Below are 25,029 nucleotides of genomic sequence, written 5' to 3' on the forward strand. Positions count from 1 at the left end.
AGTAAATCATGATATTTGGTGTTTACAGGCGAAAAGCTAGCTTTCCTTTTGCGAAAACAAGGACTTCTGACTTTATCGCTTGCAGGTTTTCAATAATGACCTTGGAGCGCATACTTCTCTTCAGATAAGCGCTGTTAGGAACCAGCAGCAGGTGATTTTATTTATCTGGATATAGTGTTTAAAAGCACCGAAAACAGTCGGAAAAAATAGTAAATTAAATATTCCGCAGGAATATGAAGAGTAAAGCAAGTAAAAATTTTTTTTACACGTCATTGTCGGGTACATAATAGAACGATGAATATATATTAAAACAGAAATAAATGTGAGGGGCTAAAGTGAGGGGCTGGACATAAACACGGTGTCTCTGAAAAATCTGTCCGTGCAGCTTGATTTCTTCGAGCTTTTTGTCGGAAGGACTTGCCACGTACCGGAGCTTGCCCTTCAGCTCCGGCGGCATTGGCAAAGCTGGAGCACCGAGCGAACCAGAATCGCAGCGCCTCTGCATTTGTGACCTAGAAGTCCATCTAAAGTAGGCACGAGCGGCTAGCCGTTGAGAACGTCCACCGACGGCTAACCGTCACTGTCACCGGCCGGAGGTCTACTGCCGTGCAAAGTACTATATAGCGAAGCTTGTTGAAGATTATTGAAGCTTCTTGAACCTTCTAGACAGAATCTAGCCCCAGAAGCAAAGAAAAAAATAATGTGTCCTGGCACTTTCTCAGCCCTAAGAGGGCTTTGCGGACGTCATTGGGCGGCCTTGATGCTAGACGAGGGCTGGTTGGAGTAAGAGCTGAAGGTCATCATGGCCAGCGGGCTGCTTCCGGCCATGGAGAGAGTGGACCAGTTGCACTGCTGGCAGGAGCGGTTCATCTGTTCCCGGTACATGTCCAGCGAGGTGGTGGGCACGTCCATCGCCCACTCCTGCGGCTCGGCCGACCCGAACAGCAGGAAGAGGAGGCCGCCAACACTGTAGATGGCGGCCGTGATGTAGAACACCGTCTTCCAGTTCTCCACGTTGTTCTGCAGAGGGCGGCTCTTACATAGGCGCTCCAGTAACTCTAAGGCCGGGAAAGATTGATGTGTAGTCCGAAACGTAAACTATAGGGAGGGTTGCATCACGCAGAAGGAATTGCGTGATGCAATTCACCGGGGAGCTGGCTTTTAAAGGGACACTGAATTTCATCAATGGCAACAATAGTCAGCGCTAGACTTCCAATTTTTCATTATGCGCGAAAAGGTGACATCATTACAGGAAGAATCACGAATGAAGTCTCCAATTTCGTCCCTTATTTTGATCCCCTTGAAACCGGATGGTTTTACGCTATTTTTATGAAGTGTGCTTCTCTGACAAGTGAGTTAAACACCAAATCGTTCGGTGAAACAATGAAGTCGAAAGAAAACAAAAACCGTTTTTCTCCCCGATTAGAGAGTCCTTTACAACAATATACGAGCAGATGACGTCATCGTACTCTTTTTCGCGCGGAACAGTTTCGCACTCTTCGCGCTAACGATGGCCTCACTAGTAGCGTCAGTAGGCGGTGAAGACCGCACCGGGGGCTGTGCTGAGAGGAAGCGCAGATGCAGGGAGGGGGATTTTATCACCGGGGTCGCAGTGCTGCGCTTGGAACTCAAGCTGTCGTGTTTAAAATGTTGCAGGCAGCGATGAAAACGCGTTTGCCCTTCCCTTTTGCGCAATTTGTAAGAACATTGCTGACCATATTGATAAATAGGCTACATGTTTTTTTCGTAGGCTCAGCGGGTGTATTTCATGTCAATCTATCGAATTTGATCCCGGCAGCGGCGGTCGAATTTCGATGGAGGCGAAATTCTAGAGGCCGTGTACTGTGTGATGTCATTGCACGTTAAAGAACCCCAGGTGGTCGAAATTTCCAGAGCTCTTCACTACGGCGTCTCTCATAGCCTGAGTCGCTTTGGGACGTTAAACCGCCATAAACCAAACCAAACCTATTTTCTGTGTTAATTTTCATAGTGAATCGAGACATTCATCTATGTCACAACTATCACAATATTTTCGCTGTGTGCATTTAGCCTTTAGTTTTTTTTTATGAAATATAAAGCTGATATCTTGCTCCTCCTGTTCTCTGGAATGAACACATGTATATTTTCACTATGTTTTTCATGCGATGTTTCAGAGAATTCTCTGCCGTACGGCGCAGCGAGCTGCACACAGAAGCCGGCCACGAGAATATGGCGCAAGTGGAAGGCGGGGGGGTTGTGAAGCGCTGGACCACCGAGGAGGGTGACATTCACCCTAGTAACGCCTTCGGATTTCATTATTTGGAAAGAATGAGAGCAACACTGAAAGCCTTTGCTTGACTGCTACTTCTGTTTGCTGCGCACTGTGGCATCATGCAAGCTTACTGGGCGACGTGCCAAGCGTGGCTGTCGTACTCAACAGCGATCGTTGCCTTTGCTTTTCTATTTCTGTTTTCATTCGGCCCTGTCGAGTGAGCTAAACGCGGCCGGCGAAGAATCCACTTAAGCAAGTGCAGTTAACGAAATTATCGATGGGCGTAGCAATACAGTCTTTCGCTTTTACGTATTTTTTTGTCTTATCCAACCTCGATTCGCGGTAAGAATGACGCGTACGTGAGAAACTAGCGTCTCGATCTGGCTGGTTTTAGTATTCCTTTTTAGTGGCCCTTTAACCACTCATCAGCAATACCCTCTTTTCAGCGTCATAACATGCGTATCATAGGCGTGCGTTACCGGCAAGGACAGCTCAGCAGTATTATCTCGATTTCAAGAATTTGTATCTGAAATTTATTATCCCTTCTGGCTAGGGCTGGCAGACAGAGATAGCCTTAATTTATGTTTAAAGATATATGACAAGAGAGCTTAGCACACATTTAACGTGACTAGTATTCTGAACAACTCAAGATTATTGCACAGTGGGTGTACTTGGCTTATACTCATGAAAGTGAGAAAGTGCAATGTAATGAAAGTGAGAATGCAAGTGGTAATTTTCTACTAGCTATGCCAAATTAACGCGTAAAGTAGGTTAAGTAGAAATGGGATCAAAGAAAAGAGGGTCATACGAGTGTGGGCTCAAAACTTCACACTTTTACAAACGGGTTTCAGTGCCGTGCCTGGTGAGATATTCCACCAAAACTATCCTTGTGTATGTTGTCGAGTACCTTCTGCATCGGCTTATGAAATTGGCTGGAACGCATTGAGCGAAGTTGCTTTCGTGCGCTGCTTTCGTGCGACATTTGCGCTGCGACCACAGTTTCCGGCATTTGCATTAGATAATGCACTTGCGTTGACAGTCTTGAACGTCCGTTCTCACAGTCGAGGGCTCTACATTCAGTTAAATGCGATGTTTATTCGATTGACCGCTATTGCCAAGAGCCCGCATGTGGAAATCCATAACAATCTTTAGAAATATTAGTTGCATTACTCTGCGTATAAAATATAAAGACAAGACAACTGAACTTTAATTGCGAACATGTTTGCTGTAGGAGCGAGGAAATGACCTTCTCGCAGAGGAAATAAACTGAACAAGCTGAAAATAATCAATGAACTGAGAGGTATGAGGAACAGTTACCTTATCTTGTATAAGTAGTGCGGAAGAAAGTTCACTGTTGATGATTTTGTTGATAGGGAAGGAAACAGACCACGCACTGATTGTATGTGTATATAGGAAAGAAGGCCACACGCTTTGAGCTAAACTCTCATAGAACTATATTATTTAGATTCGTGTCCACTGTTCGCTATTTGCTATTTATCTGATCGCAGCCATCTTGTGAGGCTTTGCAGTGGATGAACAATACGATGCCCTACGTTCAACTTCCTAGTATTTCTTGCTTATCCAGTTATATTCATAATGCTTGGCGTCAATGTTATATGTATGGAAACTGAGATAGCAAGAACTGATGTTATTTCACCACTTTTTCCAAAAGTGAAACGGAATGGCACTTTGCGTACAAGCAATATTATAGCTGGTCAAGAAAAATTATACTCTAGAGACACGTGTTTATTTACTAATTATCGAAAAGTCGACTACATACTTATTAAGCTCAGTATCATGGAATTCTATGTATTCAGTGCAGAAATTGTCGTGAATCTTAGTTTTGCAGGAAAAATAAATAACAAAAAGAAGGTGAAAGCTTTGCGAAGCTCAATATACTCACGTGGGCTTCGGTCAGAAAACCGACAACTTGAGGGGCTATTATTCCTGTCGTGTTTCCTATGCAGTTTGTGATCCCGTACAAGGTACCTGCAAGAGTAAATAACAGAACCATCTTTTTCGGTTTTCCAGGAGGGTGAGAAAGGTGGCGAGGGTAACGCACGAAATGTTCAAGTATTTCCGATAAATTTACCTCCGTAGATAATATCGTAGCTCATTTCAGTAATGCTATTGTGCGTTTTGTGGTGAAAAATAATGAGCAGTACAGCTATAGAAATAGCATCGACGTGAAAAGTGAATGGGCAAAGTGCGAAAGAATTCATTCTTCACTCATGAAAAGCATGAAAACCATGCAATGATTCATGTCAAAGCATGACTTGCTTCGCTTAGTGCCCGCATAATGTATGTTGTTCGCGCATCTCACTGTTATTAGTACTCTTCATTGTAATGTTTGTCGGGCGTCTCCATGCCCAGAAAAATCTCTCCTGCATGTTTTCTTCGACTTTTTAGGCAGCAGTGAAACGGGGGTACTTAGAGGTGATGCTTCTTAAAATTCTTAATTTTTGTCACCGGATCAGAAGCTGGTGCATAACGAGTTCGATGCCAGTGTTGGGCATACCTGCAAAGGCAGGAGCCATGTCGACGTGTGTGCAGTTGAAGCCGGAGTTTGCGAACGAGATGAGGGAGATGGCCATCCAGAACCAGAAGACGGCCAGCAGCCGCTCGCAGGGCGCCATGGTCACCGCTAACAAACACAGCGCCGGGCCAAACGCAGCTGCACGTGTCGGTCAAGTGAGGAAGTTGGCAAAAAAAGAAAGACAAGGGCAGTGAATGTGCATAGGATCCCTAAACGAGGCGGGACATGATTTGGAGCAATTCGCAGTTCATGGCGGATAAAAACATAATGGTGCATAAACCTCACAATGATTCATTGAGCGCTGGCTACGGAGTAGTGCTGACTGTTTATTAGAGGGATAAAAGGTAGCTCATAGTAGTTTTTTGTGAGTCTAACAGAGCTACCGAACTTCACTGCACACGACGGTAATTAATATAGAGCGAACAGTTAAAACATGCAACGACCGTACGCTGCTTTATACCCACTGAGGGCAGTGACGACCGATGTAACGGTTAAATGCCTTGCTTGCTTGGGGGTGACGATGAAAACATGCGTTATGTACAATGCTAAACAATTCGACAATAAAGTTTTGGTAGTTTGTGCTTACGGCTGGAGATTCGAAACATTTTTCGCTGGTATTGAGCTGATCTAAATGTGATTTTTGCTCAAGGCAGGCGTTGCGTCTTCCAGCATGAAAAACGCAACGCATGCTTTTACACTATGGGTGCTCTACGAATGGCGCTTGTTAGCGCAGCTATGTTAGTCTGCCTTGTTTTTTTTTTTGAGCTACACTTGCGTATTTCCTAGCTATCTTAGGCGCTCGGCGAAACGCAGTTTTTAACGACATCCACTCGCGTGGCTATCAGCTGGCAGATTAGCCTGTCAGTGATACTTGACCCCTCTCTAGGTGAATTTTACGCAAAATTAACAGAATAATAAGCGGAAAGCGAAAGAGTACGAGAAAGAGAATAATGTATACGTTAATTTAATTCACGGCCAGTGATTCGCTACTGCTTTGTCGAGCTGAAAGCAGTTGAGTTCTGAATGGTCTGCTCAAAGCAAGATTGAACGTTTAGCGAGGTAATTAATACGTGCCGATAAGCCTTCAGTTATGTTTGACATTTCGACACTTTTCATACAGGTTGGCAGTAGGACGCATACATCACCTTGTTGGTGTACAAATGTTCTTAATATTTACGAAAAACAACAAAAACGTACTGATAGTGCCCCTATCATGACAATAGTCTGCATTAGACTTATTGTGACCAGTCTGCATTTTTGTTTGGTTTCTTGTTTGTGTTTAATAGACACAACTGCCACGTCATAGCAGTTATGCTGTCAGGTTCCGGAGAAACAGTTTCTTATATAATTGGCTTTGAGGATATTTTTCTTGTGGGCACCTCGGTAGTATTATGATGACGCAATAGCTCAGCGTTATTTTAAGAAACACAACAAACCTAATTCACATGTTAAAAAAACAGCTTCAGCGAATTAATGTTACGCAGACATTTACACTTTTCGCGCTACTACTTTTTGAACACATTTTCCTATGCAAATTGATTTATTTACTGTTAGTTACTCATTAATACTGCATTCCCAAATGGAATTTCAGGAAGATGGAATACAATTTCTTACATACTGCTTTACCGGAAACAAGAAAACGGGGTAATATTCAAACAAAATTCAGCACAAATCTTAAGATGCATCAAAATGTACGCGTACGAATAACTCATGAGACGGTTGCACGAAACATTCAAGGTCGAGTCGCGAGCAAAATAAGGTTCGCAGACGGAAGTAAAACGACGTGATTTTCAAGCTTACGTCATTGTTTTTAATCCCATCTGCCCCGTCCTAACCGAAGATCACACATACAAACAAAATTGATTACAACAAAAGTACTCCGAGAGCGGATTGCCCGAGACAGATGCATTTTTTTCTTCAAGGCCTCTCTCCTTCGCGTGTGCGCGTTAGCGACCGGTGGGCTTCTATTAACGTGGTCCGTCATGCATATACTATATATAGCATAGCTACATGACGCAGCCATGAGGAAGCTACAAGACTCCTGCGCCGTTGCCAGAGGACGTGAAATTACACGCGTGGTGGGCAAGCGTCGCAAAGGGCGCGTGTTCATGCTTTCTCTTTGGACACCAGCAGTTTATCAAAACAGATAATTCTCTCTAGAAAGCCGGTACCATCATTGCTGTAAACATTCTGCACACGCAAAAGAAAGAAAATGAATATACGCTAAGCGCACCTTGGACAGGGCAAAAGCTAAGCAACCAATCAATACGAGAGAACATGCCGGATATCTGTGGAGAATTTCTGACGAGTAGGTTTCTCTGCGGTAGTTCCTAGATATTAGATTTATAATTCTCCAATACTTTTAACAAAGTTTCAGTTAGAAGTGTTTCGCATGTTTTAACATGGTATTGGTACTGTTCTCTTCAACGGAATAAGTTTCCCTTTTTTTCCACATGTGCATTTCTCATGAATTCATTACCGTTAAGTGCGTTTATCACAAAACAGATCCAAAATAACTAAAACGCGCCGACTGTACTTCTGAAACCAGCTTGCGCTTAAAATACAGCGAACGGAAAAAAAATATGTTGAAATATTAGTGCAAATGTAGGAAATTCAAATACTAAGAAGACCGGATAATGTTCACAGCAAAAGTAAAAATTACTCACAGACGGAGTCGCATATTTTGCGGATGGTGGTGGCCGTCGCGAAGTCGCGTCGTCTAATGGCATCAGAGATCCAGCCGATGATTAGCGACAGCACAGACAACGCCAGGTACGGAGCCCCGTTCAGGATTCCGTTCTGCGGTCCACATTAAAGATTAACGCATGTCTACAGCACAAGCTTCCTCAGGATAATCCTTATTGTTCGGATAGAGCGGATGGCGTAATTACTTTGTTCCCCCAATAGTTGAACAGTTCTTTGCTGTGAGGACCTTGTTACCTAAACATACGCAGAGGATACAGCTGATACAGCTGTTATACACCGTTATAATACACCTCTTCCAGTGCCTACACCATGTCCAATACACCTATTCAAGTGCCTAAGTTTACTTTTATTGGCGTGATTTAACATCAAACATGAATGTCGTGGTTTACATTGGAATATGCGGCTCTACTAGCGAAGGTAATACTCAGACTTCCGATTGCTAAATCGTAAAGAGCAATTAAAATCTACCGTTGCGGGTGATGCGTATCAATACAACTGGAATAACGGAGTCCACTTGACCGGTGACAGTGCCTCATTTCAAGTACACAGTTTATGCAGCCTGACACCTGCCTTTCTCAATACGATTTTTTCTTTGAGTCTGGTCCTGCAATCGGGCGGTGGCCGCTTACCTGCGTAAGTCCAAAGCCGAGTATGTTCTTGAGGTAGTTGGGAAGCTCAGTCATGAGCGTGTAGGAGCCGTAGGCGTGCGCCCATTGGGTCGCCGCCAGAGACCACACAGCCGGAGACGTCGCGATGGCCTTCCAGGGGATCGGAACCCTCTGAACGCGCCCGCCGCCGCAGCATTTTAGTATACGCTAACAGAATATATCTGAGAATAACTGCGGCGCCTTATTAGTCTGTCTGTTAGTTACGGTGGTGAGCATTCGACCAGCGCGCTTGGTTCCGTTATGAAATATAATTCGCTTGAAATCGGCGCGCCGTTGACTTCTTTACTCAGGCGTGCCAAGAAGTCTTTCTTGGAATGGAAAGGGAATATCTCAGTCTTACGACGGGTCCACTGGGGCTGGATTGGAAATTGGAAGTTATGTGCCACTCACAGCGGCATAATGAATGAGGGTCTATAATACAGTGATAGAGCTTGTATAGAGACTGAAGGAGCATGTCTGCACACCGAGAGTGAAGCTAACGTTGACGTGAGCAGTAGACAGTGACAAGTCACATGGCAGCGCGCCGGTTCTGCTCTTTGACGACCCCACTGTATTGTAGTGATGTAAATTTTAGCTATTTTATGCTGCTGCAATGCTCTTGACTTGCTGTTTTTCAATCCGCATTCATCATGCCAGCATCGTGATATACTCTACATGTAACGAAGCATGAGTGTCGAAAAGACAGCGGCAGGCGCCTTTCCACGTCACTGACAGGACTGCATTTCAAAGTTTGGCAGAAGTATCTAATCAAAAGCACAGGGTGGCCAATGCATAACGAGGTAGACTTGGTAAAGAAACTTAAAAATGATGCAAACTTCTCAAGCGATCTTTCACTCAGAATTTGACCCATATGACTTCATGCGTAACATTCTTGGGGAAGTGTTAAGCTCGCTCACGACTGCTGATCCCTGCATGATGACGCTTCCGCCGGTGATCAGCATCAGCTCGCCATGGCTGATCCTTGGGTGCTCGACAGGTCTGTTGTGAATCAGCAGGAACCACATGACGCACCAGGCACACCCGCTTAATCCTGTCGCGTTGGGATTGAAAGCAGAATCGAGGTTCGTTAACAGATTGCACACCGACAGGTGCGCTCATAACGAAAGCTTGTACTGATTGCTCACGACATTGCACTGCTAATGATACGCGAAAACTAGAGTTGGAAAAAGCGGATTCAAGTACATGAACGTGCCAACAAATGGGAGATACCGGAATAAAGTAGTTCGAATATTTTTTGAAGCGAAAGCTCCACTACGCCATGTAAAGCCAAGATCACGGCGCTGGGCCCCAGCTGCGACAGCGCTTGCGCGAAACCACAGGTGTTCAGCCGGCGCGTTGGCCGCGCGCCTCGCAGCTGCGCGTGACGTCATCACTCGGCTATGCGCCTCGCTACTGCGCATGCGCCGTGATCTTTCATCGGTTGCAGCGCTGGTGATATAAACAGTGACACGTGCGCGCGACCATGTGCAATGAAGCTTTCCGGTACACACTAGGTTTAACCAGAGCTAAACCACAAGAAATTTTTTCATCTCATTGGATGCCCATCGCGAAAAGCAGAAGCGACTAAACGTGAGGCCCGTAAAGCACCAACAGCGGCGAAGGAAGCCGAGCAGGCTACCTACCTAAAAAAAGTGGCTAATGGTGGAGACTGCGAAGCCGCGAAATCAGCCAGAAAGACCATGCACACTGCCCATCTCTAAGTACAGAAGCAGCCGAAGGTAGGGGCACATTCAGCAGCCAGAGGCTCTGGCATATACCAATATGCGGTTACCACCATCTTTGAGCCGTACGAGAATGCATTACGTCTTTCCTGCAATGTATTTCAGTTTGCACCTAGTGTCGTCGACGAGATAGACAATTTTTCTCCTGCCTACCTTTGTTTATCACTCGAATATGCAAGAATGGCACACACGTGTTGTGCCGGTACTACTTGTGGGTACAACCCGAACACCCTTGTGGATTCTACATGCTTTGTCAGAAGTTTAGAACATAGGCGGCTATGCATCTAAGCCGTGTTGTGGGGGTCTTGTAGCATCCTTGGAAGCCTAATCTTCTGAAGGGGAGGGCCAAAGTTCTACTGACTTGCAAGAGATTTGGAATGCTACGGATGAATAAAAAGCCACAGGGTGAAGCCCAGAAGCCAACATACTGGTCTCTAAACTTTTGACAAAGGGTGTATAGTTGAGACAAAAACTTACGGGATCCGATTTCGCGGAGCGGTCAGTTGAACCAGCTCTTGAACCGCCTATATTAGCATAAGAGGACATGCATGGCGGTGGTTCGACTACCAGTTGACTGGGCAGAGAGGCAGTGTATTAACTTTTTTTCCACGCGACCACATCCCGTGAAGTGTCGTACATGACTGTACATTGTGTACGTATTAACGAATAATTCCACCGAGCTACCAACGCAAGATCGCGACTGCGCCCACCGAAGACGTAGAAGGCGGAGGGCCAGCCGCCGAGGACCTCCGAGTCGCTCATGACGCCAGTTGACGTCATGGCGACCACAGTGCCGGTGAAGGAGCCGGTGAAGACTATGTTGGAGATGATAGTGCGCTCCGCCTTCGGCACCCACTGGGCCAGCATCGACTGCATGGCTGGGAAGCAGCAGCCCTGCGGAAGCGACCGCCCGCAGAGTGCTCGTTAAGACGGCTGCTCTCCCTTGCGCTGTCAGGCCACGAGTAGCAGCTATCCGGGATTACTCAAGAGGAAAGCATATTGGAATGGCTTCTTCCAGTATACTCACCTATGGGGTAGAAACATGGAAGCTAACGAACAGGTTAGAAAGGAAATTGAGGACAGTGCAGCGAGCTATAGAATGGAAAATGATACGCGCAACATTAATAGATAGGATATGAGCAGAGTGCGTCAGGTAACAAACGCGACTTAATCATATCCTAGCGAAAATCACGAACAAATGGCATGGGTAGGGCATGTAATGGGAAGGCAAGATAACCGGTTCCTCTTTAGGGTAGCGGACTGGACTTCAAGAGAAGACTAACGCAGCATTTACCGCGGTGAGTCAGGTTGGCAGATGAGATTACATTGTTTATGGGGGCAAGGTGCTGCATCGGTTAATTTTCGGTCAGTGTAGGGGCTTTTATACAGCAGCGGGTGTAGTATGGCTGTTGCTGCTGGCGCTGCTTCAACCAGATGCTGGCTCACTAACTTGCGCCTCCGAAGAGTTATAAATAGCACAGAGCCAGTTAGTTGTTGCAGCTATTTCTTTGCTATAATTTAACAACTTCCTGATGCACGGCAAGTCCCTTATCCGGCAACCGTTTTGTGATCGTCCTAGAATAGCAGCCAGAATGGCCAGTACTGAGTCGCCAGAGCACCGTGAATGACACGAGCGCTATAAAGGATGTGGTGAAAAGCACTTGGCTACCGCCCGTTTTGGCGTTACAGACTGCGTTACTTCTAAACAGCCTCCGCGCGGGAGAGAACCTGCAGAGAAATGCAGATAGAAAAGTCTCCTACCCCAGCGACGCCCATGAGGAAACGGACGAGCATGAGCGCCGAGTAGTGGAGCCTGGCTGCGGCCGGCGAGAGCAGCGTGAGCAGCGACGAGACCAGGATGCCGGAGCCCATGAGGTGCTTGCCTCCGTAGCGGTCCGCCAGCCGGCCACCCGGGAACTGGAGCAGGATGTAGCCGTAGAAGAACGACGACAGCACGGAGCTCTTGGTCTGCTCGTCCCAGTCGAAGTCGCCCATCTGCCCACGGATGAAGAGTGCCAAGAAACGAGTGCGGGGTGAAACTGGCTTCGTGTGTCTGCAGAATTTAATCCCTGAGTAAATAGTCATGTGCAGTCTTGTTCAACATTTTCACCGCCACAGGATCTTCCGCTTATCTGCTTAGCATCTTGTCTGGAACAAGACTTGGTTACTTGTGCAATTATGTTTATGGTTCATGGGGTTTTGCGTCCCAAAGCGACTCAGGCTATGAGGGACGCCGTAGTGATGAGCTCCGGAAATTTCGACCATCTGGAGTTTTTTAACGAGCACTGACATCTCACAGCACACGGGCCTCTAGAATTTCGCCTCCATCAAAATTCGGCCGCAGCGGCCGGCCGGGATCGAACCCGCGTCTTCCGGGTCAGCGGCCGAGCGCCATTACAACTGAGCCAACACGACGGCTCTTGTATAATTATGTGCCAACTGGACTAACTCCGCACCAAGTAGACGTTTGCCAAATTCCGTTTACTCCATGTCATCTCAACGGTAGCATCCTGTATTCAATCAGATGTGGTTAAACCATAAATGTAGTGACAATGCGCGATAACGTACGATGACTCACAGATATTTGCGTTGGCTATTTAGATCATAGAGCTTTAAAAAAAGATGTCTTCATGTTCCATAACTAATGGCTTAAAATGTTCAGCAAATAACATAACAACGTTCGTTCTAAATCGCAGAGGAGGCGCGCGAATCATACGCTTCCACCTGCTTGCTACGGCAACCAGAGGACAGGACTTGGCCCCGTACCATTTCCCTGGTCGAGGTGTTGCCCACGTCTTCGAAGTTGCAGCCAGTGTCCCGAGTGAGGTTCTTGTCGCCCGTCATGCGAACCATGGCCACAATGGCGACGCTCAGGTTGAGCCGCTGCACGTACAGGTGCAGCAGTCCGAAGAAACCCGCCACCGCGAACACGTAGCGCGCCGCCACGATGTCTGCACACGGAGTGGAGGGCCCAGTCTCGAATAAGTTTAGTTCCGTGCATACTGGTTGGCGACTTGCGATCTGGCGCTCTCCTTTTCTCATGAAACTCGGCAGAGTGTATGCCTGCTGCAATCTCCCGAAATTTCAAACAAAAACTAAAAAGTCTGTTTTTCTGATGATGATAGTGAATATTTATGGCTCAAGGGCATCTGCGGCCAAAGAGTGCCGCGGCGTAAGGCATTTTCGTTTACTCAAGGTGGCGTCAAAGACCAATTTCCCAAGCATTTCAACTTGAATAAACCGAGCACGAGGCCAGAAGAAGCCTGGACTCACTGTATCACCGGTGGGTCCCCGGCGGCACAGGGGATCGAACCACGCACCTCCCGCATGCGAGGCGGATGCTCAGAGCAGTAGGCCACCGCTGCGGTCAAGTCTGTTTTTCTGAGCTACGTGATCTGGAGCTTGAGTTAATGGGATTGTGCATTCTTGTGTTCAAAATTTCCGCGTATAGTAAACTCCCTGCTGTGTTCAGCGTAAAGCGACGCTACTGGTGCAGGGGGAAGAGCTAACCGAGTCGATGCGACGCAGATAAGATGAAATTGAGCAGTCTTGCCAGTAGTGCGATGACATAATTGTCTTACGTCTTAAAACAAGCATTTCTGCGAACGATTTTCTTCGTGCTAGCAGACAGAGTTAGGAATGTTTCACTCCATTGTAATTGTGGAGATTATGCTCAGAAAATGAAGCCGCTCATTAACGCGTCGTGAATGCGTGGAAGCTCGACTGCAGAGAAAATTTCTCGCAGGACGGATAGAATATTTTTATTGGCAGATCCTTTCAATAAGCACGGTGACTGGCGCCATCATACGCGGGTGGCGCAAAACATGAATAATTAGAGGTCACTAGGACAGGCCTTTATCCTGCAGTGAACTTAACTGGGAAGGCGGTGATATAACGATGACGTTTTTGTACGGCAGTCACGGTCAGGAATTTAAAATCCTGTATTATTTTAATGTGCGTTAGTACAGTAGGTTTCGCTGTTCGGTGAGCTATACAGTATGATGAGTTGCAAATGTTGCAAACACTTTCATTTGCCACCAGACATTTCGTAACGTTACGAGGGTTCTCACCAAATTTTGATAAGCATAGTTTTCACAGTTTTTTTTTCACTAAATTTCGGAATGCATCATTTACGAGGTGCGAAATTTTCAACCAACACTCACCTGCCACATTTGGAATGGTTTGCATTTGGGACGCCATTGAAGCCATTCAGGTCTGCAAGCTGTCCTGGAAAAGGTGAACGCAACATAATACAAAGCTGCTTGTCTGCGCCACATAATTTTAATAAGGCATCGAAGGGACCTGAATGCACAAAACTGGCAATCTTAAAAAGAAAGAGGGATGAAGAAAATCAGGTGACCAGAACAAATTAGGAGATGCTCGAATGGATTAGAAAAAATTTTCAGGCTTAAAAAAACCGTACCACTAAGATATGAGATACTGCCAGCAGAAAAAAATCGCGAAAATAAGCACGCAAATTGATAAAAAAGATATTACGACCAAAAGTACTAAAATGAAATAGACACGTATTATCACAAGGAAACTAATACACACGAACTAAATGAAAGAAAAACCATCACCGTGAACATGTGGGCACGCAACGGACCTAAAAATGTGCGGATTTGAGGGGTACGGGTGTGAACCTTAGCTTCCCACACAATTATTTGGTTTTCAGTTCCGATTTTTTTTGTTTGCGATTGAACTTCTCGCCTAGTGCGTATATTAGGATAACTTGATGACTGAATGCCTTTATGAACTTACAATATTTATGCATGCAGGTGTGTCAAGGGAGCATTAAAGAAACCAGCGCAGCATACGCGTCATACGCACAAGTGACTGAGCTTTGGCTGACACTCACGAATGAAAGGATAAATGTAATGTCCGCGTTGCTTTCGCATATTACATTAACCCCTGATTACACTTGTACTAGAAGCTTTTATACATGAGTGATCTCAACACATGTGCGTTGCAATCATACAACGCAGAAATTTAGGATAACGTGCGCATTGCGCAATATTTGGTTTCTTTTAGAAAACGTCAACGAAGCAGTGCATAATAAGTCGGCTAGAAATTTTGCTCCAGAGCTCCTGACACAGCTACTACACATATAAAGGATAATTTACTCTGAGACGCTCGTTCAACTGTTTTCATTCGCAGAAACCAAGTGAAAGCAGCTAGCTTCTGGTGCGAGACCACAGGAGCGGTAGTAATGTCACAAGTGATCGGGCGAACTGTACTTCCTGGTGTTACTAGCTTTCAGTCAATCCTTGCGAAGGGCTCCACAGTGCAGTGCAACAATACTGGTTTTTACTAGAACATCTTGGCTCTTATTACCAGCTTGTTGTTTGATTACAATAGCCGACCACTCGAGACATTGCTAATAAACTTCTAGCCATAGAGTAACATCTGTTAGCCTCCATTTTCAGAACATGTCAGAATTTTGAGAAATAGTGCTTACTCGTAAAAGTTAGACTCATGAATTCCATCATGGCGTTCTTGTTTACTAAACCGCATCCATTCCCTCCATATTCGAACCCGAGAACGGCAGCAGCAAAACGAAATCCATCGTGGCGGTGTTTGTATGCTCGTGGTCAACTTTCTGTGTCACTGCAGCCAAGTGTAGGTGGGAAGGGAGGGGGACGGACCTCTGTCTATGTGTCACCGCGCCAAATATTCCGGTCTGGAAACTAGGATTTTGTGCTTTTTTTTTTCCTCGGGCGACCGAAGACCGAAGCGTCGTTCGAAGACACAATGCCTCGACCGCCGCTTTCTGTCTTGCAGCTTGGAGGTCGCTTTCTTGTTGAGCCCACCAAAGGAATATAATCTTTTGCGTAAAATTGTGGTCCTCGTCAACGTCATCTTCAGGACAATACTGTGACGCGGAATGACACTTGTGATTCACTCCTCCAGCCTTGGCTGCGTGCCACGAAAAGCTGTCTGCGAATATAAGTTGGGCCAGCTCGGGAACACAAACTCCGCGGTCTAACGAACCATGGGGAGCACATGCAAGAGCTTTCATCTAAGAAGAACACGCATGAGCAACTTGAACACCTTAGTATTTCCCACGGTACCCTGTGATTACTTGAATGCCGCTGAAGAAGTGAGGAGGTTGATGATTGGTTCATGCAAACACCATGTAGCCCATTTCTGCGAATATGAACAATGCAACAAAAGCTGCAGGAGGTATAACCGCAAGATGAGGTATGACTAAATGACCGAGTCCCTGTACGGGCCATTCCCGAACTGAATTTAACGAGTTATACATGACAGTGCATAAAAACTTTCTTTACACACGGACAGGTACTATGCTGGGTTGCTGTGCTGTCATGAGCCGAGTAACTGGTTAAAGATGCAGCTGCAATGTAAAGCTGAATACAGGGCAATCGCAAACTTGTTCTACCACCTTTCGAAGATTTGGTTCGGCGCATGTAGGGAGCAGAAAGAAGAAAGATAACGGCTACAAGGTGCGATATTGTGGGTTAGGCAAACTGCGGATGCATTAAGCTAGGCTACGCAGTTAGTTTTAGAAGCCCATTGAATAGGATTAGCGGAAATATATGTCTCTCTTTTCGTTTCATTGTGATCAGTCCACTGTCCACAGTTATAGCTTCCTTTTAGATGGGACCCACGCTGACTGCAAGTTGATATAGTGCTTTATTGCGCACCCCTTAGAGTCTACAAAACACAGCCAATTGAACTGAATGCATATTAACCGAAGACCAAGAAATGCGATGTTCTGCTGTGTCCCGTCGATATGTGAAATCACTTCTACACGGGTATAAACTATCTACATGGGTATAAAGCTAGCCTGGGAAAGCTTTGAGTGGCAGCACGGGTATGATTGGTTTGGTTTACGGGGGTTTAACGTCCCAAAGCGATTTAGGCTGTGAGGGGTGCCGTAGCGAAGGACCCAAAAATTTCGACTACCTGGGGTTCTTCAACGCGCACTGACATCGCACAGTACACGGGCCTCTAGAAGTTCGCCTCCATCGAAATTCGACCGCCGCAGCCAGGATCGAACCCACGTCTTTCGGGCCAGCAGCCGAGCGCCATAACCACTCAGCCACCGCGGCGGCATGGGTATGATTGGTATGATTGCGCTGTAAAAATAATCTTGGCTTGGTGTACCACAGGAAAGCATGCTAACTGGCTGCCGGAGATTTTGTGAGGTCGAGCGCATAGCGAGTTTCTGAGTATCGACAGGAGGGCGGTGCAGTATGCTGCGCGCACGAACGAAATGCAAACAGGACTTACAATGATTGGCAGCTCCTCCTCTTCAGGCAACAGCTTCGTGATGACCCGTACACGTTCTGGCCAGGAATAACACGTCCGGAAAGAGAAGGTCGCCTCAGCATGCAAAGGGCGACGTGGAAGCGAGAGGCATCACGATGCGTTCTGAATGGGCCCAACACGTTCTTCCTCCTCTTCAACGTGAAAGTGGCACGAGCCCCAAAGCAGTCGCGTTCTTTTTCGCTTTCTATAAGTGTGATAGCAACGCGAGATTATCGGCGCTGTGAAGGCGGCATGCTGAGAAGTGTTCATTCATTAGGCACATTGAAACACGAGCGACATCTGGTTGATGGTGTCTTCATGACGACACAAGACGCTTCCCGACGGAAAAGAAACTGCTCGTCTCGGTTCCTTAACTTCATCTTCTGTATCGTCCTCGAGTGGGACGACAAGAATGAACAGCCAGGTTGTCAAGAAACAGTGAACGTCCTGATTTATTGCAGGGTGTTTTTTATAAACGAAGGTGGAAAGGGGTTAGTGCACACAGATAACAAGAGAAAAGCACGTGGCACTGCACCGTGCCCAGATAATTCGCAGGCCGCAACCTGATATGATACATCTTCGAGGAAATAACCATGTTACTTTCACGCCCATTTTTCTTTTCTCTCCACACGTTAACTTTATTTCTGTTTTGAGTTTTTTCTTCATTCTATGTATTTCCGGTCGCTCAGTCCTCGCCTTACAAAGGTGCCAGCGTCTTCATGCGGCCCATTTGGCACCAAAGTTGACAGTTTTTTGGGGGGCAGTAGATCCCATCGTGGGCCCTCCTTTATTGTGCGTTCACTTGCTCAGAATGCGCCCGGTGCTCGATAGCGGCATCGGAGGCTGCGTTCAGGCGGGGGGGGGGGGGGGGGGGGGGGGGGCGCAATGCAACTGAGGTGTGCAGGTAGAGAACATCAAGTGGTCTAAATTAATCAGGAGTCTTCCGGTATGCTCTGCATCTAAACTTCTTTGAACTGAAACGGTATCCACAAGAGCGAGGCCATGGTTTCTGCATGTGCGCTATGCTTGTTCCCAGTACCCAGGAAATTGTTCCCTTCCAGTCAACTTGTTCCAAGATGACTGAAAACTACGTGCCTGCTGTTCTCGCGCTCACTGTAGCTAACTTACTGAAGCTCTGCGCAACTATGCAGGTTCGGTAGGCGTCCCCTTGAACTCGTATATTGCGATGGGGAGCAAGACTGAAAGTAGGGGATGTGGCATTTAAGTTTCATGAATAAATTTAGAATGCTTTGGAATAGGACATTAGCACCCACGACACGCGTTGCAGCATGAGGTCTTAATTTATGAGGCTTTTTATAAGGCCTTTTTTTTTCCAGTGAAAGAAATCCAAACTAAGAATTACCTATCAGAGGAGTATCTTGGCGAATATAGTAATTATTTTCTTATCGTATATTTTGTTTTTTTTTATTGAAAAAAAAATGGCTGTGGTCACCTTAGGTATGCATCCGTTATCTGGTAATACATCTCCGCCAACGATATACGCTTGGAAGCGATGTTCAGAGGCAACAAGACAGTAAAAGTACGTTCGCTGAACGCTAGGGGAACATGCACATCCAAGTGCTTGGTAGAACAGCTGGAGATTTAGCAAATCTGAGATCATACCACTCTCTTGTGTACTGCAATGTCGGATCTCGTTAAACAAACCCCAGACGGTACCAAATTTTCTCGGAGCTCTCCACTACGGCGTCTGTCACGGGGCATGTGCAGCTTTGAGACGTTGAACACCGCCATACCATACCATACCGTACCGTACCATACCATACCATACCATACCATACCGTACCGTACCGTACCGTACCGTACCGTACCATACCGTACCGTACCGTACCATACCATACCGTACCGTACCATACCATACCATACCATACCATACCATACCATACCATACCATACCGTACCGTACCATACCATACCATACCATACCATACCATACCGTACCATACCATACCATACAATGCCTTACAATACCATTCCATATCATGCCACACCATACTATACAATACCATAGCTACCATACCTACGTTACCTACCATACTGTATATAATAACATACCAAACCGTACCATACTATGTCATACCATCCCTTACAATACCATTCCATACCAACCCACACCATAGCATACCATACCATACCTACCGTACCTTATCATATACCATACCATACCTACCGTACCTTATCATATACCATGCCATCGATGTCATGCCGTGCCTTGTCATACCATACCATGCCATACCATACCACACAATACCATGCCTATATTTAGGGTTGTAATACATAGTTTGATCCGCGAGGCGTCGTTAGTGCGTCTGGTTGGCGTTCAGGCCCGAAATTTTGCCGACGAACATCGCAAAAACATCTAAATTCTTCGAATTGTATTAAACTGTTGCGCTTTCTACGGCTACTATGTATACGTAGAACGCAGTCTTGACGTCGGCAAAACGTAAACCATTTAAAAATTTGGCGCACACTGTTTATCCATCGAGAAATTTGTAACAATCATCCATGCTGCTGACATCATCTTGAATTAACAAAACGCATAGCGAAGGTATAAGTGGTTAGATATGCGGTTTTCCTGTATTAAGCAGAATCGCTAGGTACAAGTCCCTCCAATATGAAAGGAATAAATCAATTTGCACGAAAAGACAAATTTTGGTTATTTCTCTATTAAGTTGAAAATTACTTTTGGATATTATACGCCAAGAGGAAAACTAAATACAGGAAACAAGAAATATTGGGCTTGTCACACATAATTACGGAGTAATCATTTATTGAATGTTCATAATTTGTTCCATTTCACACTGGGAGGACCTGTACTACCGGTACGGAATATAGATACATTCTTTCTTCTCCACAGTCACCGTTCTGACAAGATTCATGCAACTGGCGGCGTCCGACTTGTATGTCCTCGTCAGAACCTGCGTGAACTGCTATGCACATTTTTGTGCTATGCACAAACGGAACGCATATGTTTGGCAGCCATGTTCCAATGGAAGTCCCAGGGTACTCACTGTGCTCGCAAGCAGTCACCATTGCAGGAAACATGTAGAAATAGAGGCGCTCTGAGGAAGCCTAATTCCATGTTGGTTCTTTTGTAAAAATCGGCTTTCTAAATCCCAGTGGCCATATAACTCCCAAATTGTTTCTTCAGTGCGCGTTGATGCAAAAACTGAGATCTGAGAAATATATTTTGATTAACACTGACGTACAGAACGTTCGCTCAGTTCTGAAGAGTGCATAGCACGAAAAGAAGGGCTAGTAATTTTACATAGTTGCCTCTTTCCGACTCAACTAAGCACACTATTTGATGAAAACTGTTTACTGCAAAAAAAAAAAAAAACATGCTTTTTCCAAGTCAGCGAGCCGCAGGGATATTTGTTTTTCCCAGCTGTTTACCGTATCATTCGCCACTCCCAGTTGTAATCATCAAAAGCAGATTAGCAGAAGAGTAGATAAGGTGAAGTAGCGCTTTGTCCGTGTTCCTTTTTCGTTCGTCCTGTCCACTCTTGCGCCCTGTATCATTTAGTCATGCACCAACTCGCTCAGCAGTTGATTCTTATGAGCAGATAAGGGCTCTCACACGTTAATTTGTGAATATTCCGCAGCTTAAAGTCCTCAACTGGTTTCGTAATAATTACCGGTTGCTTCAATATCCTTTCATATTTCAAACAAGCAAATTATTTTGTAATACTTGAAGCGCATGCAAAAAAGACAATGGGACAAAGAGCTGTGTCCCCATTAGTGTCGTTTTTATTTAGCTCTTCAAGTATTCCACAATAAACGTGTTCTAACTTCCTCAATTTCCTGCCCGAAAGCAAATATTTTTTTTACGAAACGTTTATCGCCGTCTTCGAAGAAACCTACCAGGTAGATAGATACCATGGCTGAAAAAGTATTTAAGGAGAGCTCGAAGTATGTAGTGCACTTGAAAATTGGATGATGATGATGAGGATGATGATGATGATGATGATGATGATGATCATGATGATCATGATCATGATGATCATGATCATGATGATCATGATGATCATGATGATGATGATGATCATGATGATCATGATGATCATGATCATGATGATCATGATGATCATGATGATGGATTTTTGTGGCGCAGGGGCACCTACGGCCAAAGAGTGCCATGGCACAAGGTATTTTCCATTTCTCACGGTGGGGTCAAAGACCCATTTCCCAAGCATTTCACCCTAAAGAAGCCGAGCACCAGACCAGGGGAAAGCTTGTACCCATTGTGTCACCGGCGGGTACCCGGCGGCACTAGGGATCGAACCACGCACCTCCCGCATGCGAGGCGGATGCTCAACCACTTGGCCACCGCTGCGGTGCGGTTAAAAAATTGGGACGCATATTTATAACACAGCCTGTGTGACCATCTTTTTCAAAGTATACAAACAAGACCAGCGTTCAATGTACATAGAAATCAATTTATTTTTTAAATATGATTTGTTTGATTTGTGCGCGCAAAATACTAGTGCACATAACATGCGTCGCGTTTGAACAATACAGCTTTTGTTGTTTGTTTCTTTTTTGCACTACAAATATACGACTATGTACATACAAACAACATCCCGTTGTTTTTGATCATCACTTTTCTATCACCCCTCATGTCATGTAAATGTATACTATAAAACTATTCATTTAATCTGCTCAACAACGTCAATGAATGACAAACAATTTTTACACTCGCTGAAATGGCAGCTTGAAGAGTTCGTAAATTCATGTCTTCTTTGGCACACCCGAAAACCCATGCAGCGTTTGTGATAGGAAGAGCCTGACGCTGAACATGGTTCTTAGCCAGCTATATTCCAGCTTTTGTGAACACACTGGCTAGACGGGTCTTATTTAGCGAGCAATGTTAACAGTGCTTAGCCTTACTAACGTACGCCACCCTTGGTGCGGTATTTGTGGCACATGATTAAATTTCAGTGGACAGAAATGCTTCATGGTGAAAAGAAATACGTGGATGAGCTCACCTTTTACTGGTTCTTTTTTCAAAACTTCTGTTTTGTTTGGGACTGATAAGCCTGCATACGGCTTGTAAAGTGTGTCACTAATGATGCCTCAAGGCTAAGCTAAATGAAATAAAAAATATGTACAGTTCCTACGTGGCTTTCAGCTATTCGCATACGTTGCTTTTAACTACGTCTGCATCGCATCTACAGTGGAACGCAATACACTCAACATGTCCACGGTTTAGAAAAAAAAAAAAAGGCGCCTGCTGTCTATCGTTCGCCCAACGGGCGTCTGTTTTTGCCTCGAACCGTGAGCGCCACGACAAGCTGACAGCTAAAGCAGCACAACAGTTTGTTCCGCAAGGGGCAGCCTAAACGACGTCGAGAAAACACATACGTATACGGGACACACTGCTTGCTTTAAGTCCGAACAGTAAGCGAGGTGACAACTACGTTTTGTATCTACACTGTGCCGCTTCGGGTACAGCTGCCACGAAGGTTGTCAGGTCAGCAAAGATGAACAGTTGTTCCCGCCTGGGAAACAGCGGGGGTATGAAAGGCGTTGACAGTCACTTTAAAACCTAAAGCCTCGAGCTTTCAATCTTTTCATCTCCCTTGCTTGGTTTCTCTTTTTCGCCCAGAGAGGCCGGTTGCTCTGCGTCGGAGCCCTTGCCCCAAGGCTGCAGTTCTGCAGTGCCGAAGAACAGGAAAGCGGCTGCACATATTATGCCCACAGCTGCTGCAATGTAGTAGAAGTAGCTCCAGGTCCGGATTGAGTTCTGTAAAAAAAGAACGTGAAAAAAAGAAGGCGGCGGTGCATTTTGACATTGTCGTTAAAGCGCCGCAGCTCATGACACACTTCCAAATGCCTGGACATGTGCCAGCAGCGCTTTTCGAACTATCCGAAGAGCTTCATGCACATTGAGCAACAGCTGTAAGCCGTGCGGACAACGACGATCCAAATGAAACAAGTGGTGAAAAGATTTCACTGGTTGCTACGTGAGTTGTGCAGGGATTTGGCATGTGGCATGACAACAATATATGCTCATAGCACGGAAAACAGCAATTTTTACCCACGATGCTGGCTAATACTATATATATCGTGCTCTTCTAGTTACGGGCAGTGAGGTGGCAACTATAGTGGAAATTACAGGACATGAAAGGCATTACTGTACACCCTATGGGTACAAATGGGAACAGATGAAAACTGTAGTAGCACAGATACTAGATGGGCGAGTTGGTAAGCATTCATTTTGTGTAGAAAGAGCGCGAACGGACAAATGAGCGAGGCTTGTCTGTGTTTTTCCTCGTTCTCTGTCTTTGTCCGGTCGCGCTGTTTCTACACAAAACAAATGAAAACTGGTTTGCGCGTGGTTTCTATCTCTTGCTCACTCGTTTCCTCACTCATTTATCGCTGACTAAAACAGCGTCAACTAGGCACACAAGATCGACAGAGAGCTAACAAGGCCGGAGCACCCCAGTTGTTTTATTGCACGTATGTTGAACAGCGGGTTGGCCCAAATATCTTTAGCTTAGAAAAAGAAAGGTGCATTTTTGGTGGAAAAAGGTCAGTGAGGATATTGTTAAGTAGTAGATGGCGTACTCAAGGCGAAGCACCCAGAGAGCACCGAGCGACAATCCAGGGCACACAAGAACCATCTCCACTCCGACGCATTGCCCATGACAACATTGTATGAGATATGAAATAAATTCGTCAGCATGTGCGCGTTTCAAAACATCTAGGTGTAGCCACTATGGGCAGTTGTAAGCTCTTTGATGACTCCTTGGCCATTGTGCTACCCATACAAGCATGCTTTAACTCTCTTTTTGTGTTCTGCTGCTTGCCGGCCTTCCTCCTCGCCGGTAATCAGCAGTACGTGTTGGAACTCTCCCTAGCTGAGATAATTCGCACAATGTAAACCTAATGCCTAATTAATCTGAAGCTGCTAATTAGAGGCACATAAGTAGTATCTCATTTTTATAAAATGGTGCAGCGTGCTAAGAAACTTTAAAATACTTACTTCTTCACTGGTCAACACTCCGGCGACGTATGGCATAAGAAACCCTGGCAGGTTCCCAATAGTGTTGGTGATGCCAAGCAGTGTTCCTGGTGGACAAAAATAAGTTTGGCAAGTTCATCATTGCACTTTAACTGGTTGTATGTACCGACTGGTGAAAGGGAAGACGCCGCTGCATTTTACATATTTTCCTCAGATTCTGCTGCTTCTGAAAGTGAACGCGTTCTCCTCTTAATTACGATCCATCGCTCATTCGTCCGCCGATGTTTTTAACGGGACCGTGAGGGTTTTGTCTCAAGAGGACGGACGTGTATTGTGTTTCCAGCGAATGCCACCATCCTACTCATTTCCAGAGGAATTCCCCGGAGAAACTAGCCCGGAGACACGCGCCCAAGCTCGCGTTTCCCTCAGTCGTGAGAGTACAAAACTAACAAACCGCATTTCCAGGAGCGAGCGGAAATTAGAAGCGGGCTTTGTTTGCCACCGGGGTCCGCGATAGAACGGCATCCGCTCTGGCAATCACGGAGACGCTCGCAGCCCAAGAAGGAAAGGAATCAACAAGGAAAGCAAGGAGACGTCCGCTCGAGCGACATGGCACGGAACGTTTCCGAAATGTGCTGCGGCTGACGGCGCGACAGGCGCTCGAAGCATCTGCGGCGCCTCGCTTATTGCCCCCTTATCGCTTGCGCAAAATTTCCGTTCGTAAACGTCCGCACGAAGAGCGTCGCAAACGCCTCGTCGATCAGCGTGAAAGGAGAAAGAGCAGTCCCTGCAAACAGTAAAGGGCGCATGTGAACCACTGTCGACTGTTTGCGCAGCTTAGGGTGTTTATAGCATTCTCTCGAGAGCCGCAGGCCAAGTCAACAACGTCA

At 45.8% G+C, this 25,029-nt stretch overlaps 2 protein-coding genes across 6 annotated transcripts in view; both read right to left on the bottom strand.

Moving 5' to 3' along the window:
- Positions 1–282: 282 nt before the first annotated feature.
- On the bottom strand, positions 283–17,274 carry LOC144129262 (putative inorganic phosphate cotransporter). The gene is made up of 10 exons (XM_077663282.1): positions 17,137–17,274; positions 14,046–14,109; positions 12,649–12,833; positions 11,644–11,877; positions 10,593–10,776; positions 9,058–9,191; positions 7,454–7,586; positions 4,770–4,925; positions 4,155–4,240; positions 283–1,020 (listed from the first exon to the last, which is right to left on the bottom strand). The coding sequence occupies exons 2-10, from the start codon at positions 14,089–14,091 to the stop codon at positions 745–747; spliced, it is 1,434 nt and encodes a 477-aa protein (XP_077519408.1). The 5' UTR covers positions 14,092–14,109; positions 17,137–17,274; the 3' UTR covers positions 283–744.
- A 4,316-nt stretch (positions 17,275–21,590) lies between these two features.
- The window catches only part of LOC144129261 (sialin-like), a 44,490-nt gene continuing 41,051 nt past the window's right edge, over positions 21,591–25,029 (bottom strand). For all 5 annotated transcript variants that reach the window (XM_077663277.1, XM_077663279.1, XM_077663278.1 and 2 more), the window contains exons 10-11: positions 24,161–24,246; positions 21,591–22,918 (exon numbers count right to left, since the gene is read on the bottom strand). In XM_077663277.1, coding sequence (XP_077519403.1) covers positions 22,721–22,918; positions 24,161–24,246 — 284 coding nt within the window. In that variant the 3' untranslated portion in view covers positions 21,591–22,720. The remainder of the gene's footprint in view (positions 22,919–24,160; positions 24,247–25,029) is intronic.

The sequence above is a fragment of the Amblyomma americanum genome, chromosome 4 (genome assembly GCF_052857255.1).
Source record: "Amblyomma americanum isolate KBUSLIRL-KWMA chromosome 4, ASM5285725v1, whole genome shotgun sequence".
In the NCBI taxonomy this organism is placed as follows: Eukaryota; Metazoa; Arthropoda; class Arachnida; order Ixodida; family Ixodidae; genus Amblyomma; species Amblyomma americanum.

What these genes read in the sequence shown, in the direction of transcription:
- LOC144129262 (XM_077663282.1), bottom strand. Translation starts at nt 14,091, where the DNA reads ATGGCTTCAATGGCGTCCCAAATGCAAACCATTCCAAATGTGGCAG. An exon ending in CTCCGCCTTCTACGTCTTCG is followed by an intron (nt 9,192 to 10,592) that starts GTGGGCGCAGTC and finishes CCAACGCGACAG; the next exon opens with GATTAAGCGGGTGTGCCTGG. An exon ending in CAAAATATGCGACTCCGTCT is followed by an intron (nt 4,926 to 7,453) that starts GTGAGTAATTTT and finishes CGACACGTGCAG; the next exon opens with CTGCGTTTGGCCCGGCGCTG.